Source organism: Bison bison, unplaced genomic scaffold (assembly GCF_000754665.1).
Source record: "Bison bison bison isolate TAMUID 2011002044 unplaced genomic scaffold, Bison_UMD1.0 scf7180017864317, whole genome shotgun sequence".
NCBI lineage: Eukaryota > Metazoa > Chordata > Mammalia > Artiodactyla > Bovidae > Bison > Bison bison.
This window is the reverse complement of record NW_011494889.1, coordinates 9,732,241-9,740,823: the sequence shown is the minus strand read 5'-3', so window position 1 is coordinate 9,740,823 and position 8,583 is coordinate 9,732,241. Positions and strand designations below refer to the sequence as shown.

At 46.7% G+C, this 8,583-nt stretch overlaps 1 protein-coding gene and 1 pseudogene across 1 annotated transcript in view; one reads left to right on the top strand and one right to left on the bottom strand.

The window, feature by feature from the left end:
• Positions 1 to 8,583, bottom strand: part of LOC104997942 (chromosome unknown open reading frame, human C17orf67) — a 29,825-nt gene that overhangs the window by 2,445 nt on the left and 18,797 nt on the right. Inside the window, exon 3 of the mRNA XM_010852928.1 lies at positions 2,874 to 3,011. Within this exon, the coding sequence (XP_010851230.1) occupies positions 2,895 to 3,011 (117 nt within the window). The 3' untranslated portion in view covers positions 2,874 to 2,894. The remainder of the gene's footprint in view (positions 1 to 2,873; positions 3,012 to 8,583) is intronic.
• The window catches only part of LOC104997946, a 21,722-nt pseudogene continuing 16,190 nt past the window's right edge, over positions 3,052 to 8,583 (top strand).

Genomic DNA, 8,583 nt, shown 5'->3' with positions numbered 1-8,583 from the left:
ACTCATTGGAAAAGACCCTGATGCTGGGAGGGATTGGGGGCAGGAGGAGAAGGTGATGACAGAGGATGACATGGCTGGATGGCATCACTGACTCAATGGACATGAGTCTGGGTAAACTCTGGGAGTTGGTGATGGACAGGGAGGCCTGGCATGCTGCAATTCATGGGGTCGCAAAGAGTCAGACATGACTGAGCGACTGAACTGAACTGAACTGAACTGATCCCTTACATGAAGCATCTAAAAGGAAATTATACAAATGAACTTATTTACAAAATGGAAATAGACTCACAGATTTAGAGAAGGAAATTATGGTTACCGGGGGGAAAGCTGTAGGGAAAGAATAGTTAGGGGGGTTTGGATCCATAGGTACACACTACTATATTTAAAAAGGATAACCAACAAGGACGTATTGTATGGCACAGGGAACGTTACTGAGTGGCCTGGATGGGAGGGGAGCTTGGGGGAGAATGGATACACATATATGTATGGCTGAGACCCTTTGCTGTCCACCTGAAACTACCACAACATTGTTAACTGGCTGTACTCCAATACAAAATAAAAAGTTTTTTAAAAGAAAATAATGTCAATGTGATGATGCTGTTGATAAGAAGAAGCGGGGAGGAGGAGGGCAGAGGAAACAGCTACCAAACTGTCATTTCCGGAACACTTCCTAGCATGTGCCAGGGCAGTACTAACTTCCACGCCCTGACTTTTTTAATGCTCTGAATAGCCATATGAGGGGCAACCCTTACATGTTACAAATGAGGAAGCTGAGAGAGAAGTAAGGAATATTTTTTTCCGAAGCAGAGTCACAGTCAGAATGCTATATCCCCCCCCGGGAGCTTCCTGGTCTTCTGAAGCGAGGCCCCCGCGGAATCCTCTCTTTTGCAGGAGCCACCACCAGCACCAGAGGGAAGGCTGCTGCCTTGAGGCTCTCCAACCTGGAAGTGTCTGCTCTCACCCGGCCTGCAGCAAAGGTGACAAGCGCCCGAGTCAGTCACTACGTGCCCGGCTCTGTGCACATCATCACCACCCCAACTCAGAGACTCAGAGAGGTTAGGGGCCTTGCCCAAGGTCACGGAGCAGGAACACAAGAGTGCCAAACCCAAGTCCACCAGGTTCCAGAGTCTGAGCGCTTATGTACTCTGCAAGCAAGCGCTTCTGACGCTGGCGGACTGCAAGTAAGCGCTTCTGACGCTGGCGGACAAAGATCTTAGGTGCCAGGGTAGGAACGAGTGCTGGCAGAGGAAGGAACCAGCTCAGAGCTTGGAGGGACCAAAGCAGGATGTTAGCAGAGCCCCTAGACCTCAAAAACAGAACTCCTGTTCCGTTCCTCGGAGATGCTCCTCTCACTGTTCAGGAGGACCATGCCCCATCTACCCCTGAAACACACACACAGGTCCCAGCAGTACAGCCTGCAGAAAGCGTGCAGGATCTGGGGCTGTCAGAAGCCAGCCATATCAGCCACGGGCTGGCATGCATTAGTAGCTTAATCACACTCAGTTAAATCCCCTATAAAACAGGATTAAGGACTTCCCTGGTGGTCCAGTGGATAAGAACCTGCCTGCCAATGCAGGGGACACGGGTTCAGCAGACGGCCCGGGAAGATTTCACATGCTGCGGAGCCACTGAGCCTGTGTGCCACAACCACTGAACCTCTGCTCCAGAGCCCAGAAGCCACAACTACTAAGCCTGAGCACCGCAACTCCTGAAGCCCGTGTGCCTACAGCCTGTGCTCCGTGACAAGAGAAGCCACTGCAATGAGAAGCCCGCCCTCCAGAACGAAGAGCAGACCCTGTTCGTTGCAGCTAGAGAAAGCCTGAGCGTCGCAGCAAGGACCCAGCACAACCAAAACTAAAAAAGGGAAAAAAAAAAACATGATTAAAATTCGTGCCCTGCAATGACCCAGGGATGTTAAGAGGACCAATTGAGAGGTTTTGTGTAATAGCACCCTGAAAATTACAAAGAGCAATCCTCTGAAGGGGATGTTCGTGTGCCCACTCACTGTGGCACAAAACGAACAACAGGGAAACAAGACGTCTGTTAACCACAGTTGATCAAGTGTCAAGTTGTATACTCTGTCCTGCTTACTCCACTCACATGACAGAGGAGAAATGAAACTCACCAGGCTTCACCTCTGACGGGGTTTTGCTGTGTTATCTGGCAAGAATTGGAAAGGGAGCGAGGACATGAGCACGATGGACAGTGAGGGAACCAGCAAGCAGCCCCTCGCAGGAACAGAGGTACAGGGCTCGGGCGTGCTGAGAAGGCTGACCCGTCGAGCTCAGGGGCACTGAAAGGGCAGAGTCAAAGGAGGAGGGAAGACTGGGCTGGCTGGGCAGGGTCCCAAGGCTGGAAGATGGGGAGTCAGTAAAGAAGGCGCTGGTCCTAGGAGTCTAATTGTTAGGACTCGGTGTTCTCACTCCTGGGACCTGGGTGTGATCCTTGGTCAGGGAACTAAGATCGAGCAAGAAAATAAGTTTCTGATCCTGGTGACAGTGGTGACCCTTGTGATGTCACCTGTCAAGCCCATGGATGTCGACCCCCCCTGGAAAGACCCAAGTCTCAACAAGCCACACTTCTCCAGATTTGTATTCCAGAGGGAATCTTTCTGGGTGGCAAACGAGGTCTGGTACCTCCCCTGTTTGGGATCTCCAGGTGACTCAGCAGGATTCAGGCCCCCCTGCATGTCCCCAGAGATCCTCTCCACCTGGTCCCACCCACCTCTCACGCCTCGCTCCTCCCAATCTCCAACCCGTAACGAGCTGACCTGCTGGTTCCTGTAGTGTCAGGTTCCGAAAGGCCCCCAGAGTCCTGCCTGCATTGCTCACTGCTGTCTCCCTGAAACAGAAGGCCTGGGAGAAGGAACATACCAGAGGCTGGTCCCGAGCCACTTAGATGGGGTGGACCAGGTTCCTGTCGCAGTGGGGTTTGCAGTGCGGGTTCAGCCAGTGCTCCAGGAACTGCTCCTCGGCACGGTGTTCCAGGAGGAGCAGATGGTGCATGTACTCCTGTAAAACAAACACACATTTCAGAGAGAAGCTTTTATCCATGGTGTCGGCCGAGCTGCCCCTGTGCAGGGTACGGCTGTGCTTCTGAGATACAGCAGCACAGCCAGGGAGGAAAAAGTACCAGCAACCGTAAGTGCTGAGAGGGTGTGTATCCCGGGGGCTCAGAGGCACTGATGATGGAGAGTTACATGGAACAACCACTTTGGAAAACAATCTGTTGCCTAGAATCCTGAAATGCCACTCTTTTTTATAGACTAGAGCAGTGATTCTCAAACTTCATCAAGCATCAAGAAGCCCCCTAGAGGGCTTGTTAAAAACCTACAGATTGGGACTTCCCTAGTGATCCAGTGGCTAAGACTGCAAGCTCCCAATGCAGGGGTCTCCACCCCTGGTCAGGGAACTAGATCGCACATGCTACCACTGAAAAATATCCCACACGCTGCAACTAAAACCAAAATAGATAAATACAAATAAAATTTGAAAAACCTATAGATTGCTGGGCCCCACCCGCAGAGTTTCTGATTCAATGAGTCTGGGATACAGCTCCAGATTTTGCATTTCTAACAAGTATCCAGTTGTGAATGTCACCGGTCACTTTGAGAACAAGAGAAGATAAGAATGTTTACAGTAGCAATAAATTTGTAGTAGCAAAATACTGGAAACAGGTGGAAACATTTCAAATATCCATTGATAGGAGGATGGATGAATAAATTATGGTAGGATCACAAAGTAGAATATTATGCAGCAGTGAAAATGTGATTATAATAACATACAGAAACATAGATGAGTCGTAGAAATAGCATGAGTGGAAAGAGCAACTCCAAGAAGACAATGTTTATAGTGTGGCATCATTTTAATGAAGCTGAAAACATGCATAACTTAATAATATACTAGTTATGGCACCGCATTTGTGATAAAATCATCTTTTTCAAAAGGTAAAGGATAACTATAAGAAAGTTGGAGTTGATATGCTATTGTCAAATAAAATAAGTTTTAAAGCCAAAAAACTGTTCCTGGGGATCTAGGGGCATTTTGTGAAAACAGCCTGGCAATTTCTTAAAATGCTGAACATAGAGTTAGTATACAAGCAGGCAATGAGAAAAATGAAGGGATATGTTCACACAAAAGTGTGTACACAGATTTTCACAGCAGCATTATTCATCACAGTCAAAAAGTAGAAGCAACCCAAATGTCCATCAACCGATGAATGGATAAATAAAATATAACATATCCGCAGACAATGGAAATACTATATGGCCATTAAAAGGAATGACTCATGCTGCAATCTGGCTGAACCTCAAAAATACTATGCTAAGTTTAAAAAGCCAGTCACAGAGGACCACAGGTTGCTCGGTTTCATCTCTATGAAATGTCACTGGCTCTGCGTGTTGGTGTGTCCACAACAGAGGGCAGCTGGTTGTTCGGTGCTGCCTGTCTCTATGAGCAGTGTCTCCATCGATGGCCCCACGTGGCCGGGGAGGCAGACCTTCATCGTGCTCCGGGATCTCCTCCTCTGCCCGACCCTCCAGCCCCACCAGCCAGTCAAGCCCCAGCCCAGTGGGTGCTCCCGGATCCCCGCCATCGCCTCTGTGCAGCCACAGTCCCCAGCCCTCCTGCGCGGTCCCCGCCCCGGCGTCTGGGGAGCTCTCCCTGCCTCGAGCCTTACCTCCTTCCTCTCCACTCATCTCCAGAGTGAGGGTCTGGCGGGGTGGGGGGTGCGGGCGGGGACTGTGCTTTTCACCTGTTTGTTTTTTCTTTCTTTTTTCTCTTCAATAGACATGTTTCAGAAGTTTTAGTTTCACAGCAAAATGAAGCAAAAAATACAGTGATTTCCCATATACCCCACAGATGCACAACCTCCCCCATTATCAAATCTTGCCCTGGAGTGGTGCATCTGTTACAAGAGATGAACCTACCCACATCAACACTGCATCATCACCCAGAGTTTATGCTGGGGTCACTCTTGGTGCTGTACATTCTATGAATTTAGACACATGCATAATGACACATATCCATCATTAGACTATCAAACAGAATACTTGCATTGCCCTATAATTCTTTCATGTTCTGCCTGTTCATCCCTCCCTCCCCTCTAACCCCTGATAACAATTGATCTTTTTACTGTCTCAAAGGAAGGTGATGGCAGCCCACTCCAGTACTGTTGCCTGGAAAATTCCATGGATGGAGGAGCCTGGTGGGCTGCAGTCCGTGGGGTCACAAAGAGTCGGACACGACTGAGCAACTTCAGTTTCACTTTTCACTTTCATGCATTTCAGAAGGAAATGGCAACCCACTCCAGTGTTCTTGCCTGGAGAATCCCAGGGACGGGGGAGCCTGGTGGGCTGCCGTCTATGGGGTCACACAGAGTCAGACACAACTGAAGCGACTTAGCAGCAGCAGCAGCAGCAGGTTTACCTTAGAAGTGGAAAAACATCTACTTCTGCTTCTTTAACTACACTAAAGCCTTTGTGTGGATCATAAATAACAAACTGTGGAAAATTCTGAAAGAGATGGGAATACCAGACCACCTCACCTGCCTCTTGAGAAACCTGTATGCAGGTCAGGAAGCAACAGTTAGAACTGGACATGAAACAACAGACTGGTTCCAAATAGGAAAAGGAGTACACCAAGGCTGTGTATTGTCACCCTGCTTATTTAACTTATATGCAGAGTACATCATGAGAAATGCTGGGCTGGAAGAAGCACAAGCTGGAATCAAGATTGTCGGGAGAAATATCAATAACCTCAGATATGCAGATGACACCACCCTTATGGCAGAAAGTGAAGAGGAACTAAAAAGCCTCTTGATGAAAGTGAAAGAGGAGAGTGAAAACGTTGGCTTAAAATTCAACATTCAAAAAACTTAAGATCGTGGGGTTGGGTCCAATCACTTCATGGCAAATAGATGGGGAAACAATAGAAACAGTGACAAACTTTATTCTCTTGGGCTTCAAAATCACTGCAGATGGTGACTTCAGCCATGAAATTAAAAGACGCTTGCTCCCTGAAAGAAATGCTATGACCAACCTAGACAGAATATTCAAAAGCAGAGAATTACTTTGCAAACAAAGGGCTATATAGTCAAAGCTATGATTTTTCCAGTGGTCATGTAGGGATGTAAGAGGTGGACCATAAAGAAAGCTGAGTGCCAAAGAACTGATGCTTTGGAACTGTGGTGTTGGAGAAGACTCTTAAAGTCCCTTGGACAGCAAGAAGATCAAACCAGTCAATCCTAAAGGAAATCAGTCCTGAATATTCATTGGAAGGACTGATGCTGAAGCTGAAGCTCCAATACTTTGGCCACCTGATGTGAAGAGCTGACTCATTAGAAAAGACCCTGATGCTGGGAAAAATTGAAGTCAGAAGGAGAAGGGGACGACAGAGGATGAGATGGTTGGATGGCATTACTGACTCAATGAACATGAGTTTGGGCAAGCTCCAGAAGATAGTGAAGGACAAGGAAGCCTGGTGTGCTGCAGTCCATGGGTTTGCAAAGAGTCGGACATGACTGAGTGACTGAACAACAACAACAACCACTTTAATGGCAGAAAACAAAGAGGAACTCAAGAGCCTTTTGATGAAGGTGAAAGAGGAAGTGAAAACGTTGGCTTAAAACTCAACATTCAAAAAAGTAAGATCATGGTATCCAGTCCCATCATTTCATGGCAAATAGATGGGGCAAAAAATGGAAACAGTGATAGAGTTTATTCTCTTGGGCTCCAAAATCACTGCAGATGGTGACTGCAGCCATGAAATTAAGACACTTGCTCCTTGGAAGAAAAGCTATGACAAACCTAGACAGCATATTCAAAAGCAGAGACACTAGGTCTTTGCAAAGCCGACAAAGGTCCATCTAGTCAAAGCTATGGTTTTTCCAGTGGTCATGTATGGATGTGAGATTTGGACCATAAAGAAGGCTGAGCACCAAAGAATTGATGCTTTTGAACTGTGGTGTTGGAGAAGATGCTTGAGAGTTCCTTGGACTGCAAGGAGATCAAACCAGTCAATCTGAAATGAAATCAACCCTGAACATTCATTGGAAGGACTGATACTGAAGCTGAAGCTCCAATATTTTGGCCACCTGATGGGAAGAGTTGACTCGTTAGAGGAGACCCTGTTGCTGGGAAAGACTGAAGGCAGAAGGAGAAGGGGATGACAGAGGATGTCATCACCAACTCAATGGACTTGAGTTTGAGCAAATTCTGGAAGACAGTGAAGGACAGGGAAGCCTGGTGTGCTACCATTCACGGGGTCCCAAAGAGTCGGACACAAGTTAGCAACTAAATAACATTTATCTTTTCCAGAATATCTTATCATTGGAGTCATACTGTGTGTAGCCCTTTCAGATTAGCATTTTTAACTTAGAAATATGCATTGAAGTTTCCTCCATATTTTTTCATGGTTTAAAGCCCATTTCTTTTTAGAGCTCAATAATATTTCATTTTCTAGATATACCACAATTTATCCATTTACCTACTGAAAGGCATCTTGGTTGCTTTCGAGTGTTGACAATTATGAATAAAGCTGTGACAAACATCTATGTACATGTTTTTTGTATTGAACATAAGTTTTCAACTCATTTGAATAAATACCAAGAAGCATGATCCCTGGGTCATATGTTGAAGAGGATGCTTAGTTGTGAAGGAAACCACTGGACTGCCTTTGAAAGTGGCTGTGCCGCTCTGCATTCCCAGCAGCAGTGAATGCGAGTCCCTGTCGTCCTGCAGCCTTGCCAGCATTTGACCGTGTCAGTGTTCTGGGTTTCGGCCACTCCAGCAGGCATACAGTGGTATCTCATTGTTTAATTTGCATTTCCCTGACGACATATGATACGAGCATCTTTTCAGATGCTCGTCTTTCAATCCATGTTCTTCGGTGAAGTATCTGTTCAGGTACTTTTGCCAAGGTATGTTTTTAAAATATGAATAATGAAAATGGCGTTATTGTTTTTTATCACAGGTGACACATATTACTGTTTTGAAATTATGTAAAAATTAAGTTATAAAGAAGAGAGTGAAAAATCCCTGCTGTTGGTTTGGTTTGGTTTTGTCTCTCTCTTCATTCTGTTGCAAAGTGACTTTTTAAAAAATTTATCTGCAATTGCTTCCTCTCTTAAAATACTTGAATGGCTTCCACTGGGCTAAGGAAAAGTCCTTAAGGTGGTTTGCAGGGTTGCTGGCGATCCTGCCTCACCCACTTCCTGAGCCTCTTCCGTCACCATCATCCCACATGAGCTTTGCGCTCCATCTTTCCCTGGACGGGCTATGCTTGCTCTGCTCTCTGATTTTAGGCTATTCTCTCTGCCCAAAACACCCTGTGCCTTCTCTTTTTCCTTAGTTCAGTTCAGTTGTTCAGTCGTGTCTGACTCTCTGTGACCCCATGGACTACAGCATGCCAGGCCTCCCTGTCCATCACCAACTCCCAGAGTTTATTCAAACTCATGTCCATCACGTCAGTGATGCCATCCAACCATCTCATCCTCTGCTGTCCCCTTCTCCTCCTGCCTTCAATCTTTCCCAGCATCAGGGTCTTCTCCAATGAGTCAGTTCTTCGCATCAGGTGGCCAAAGTAT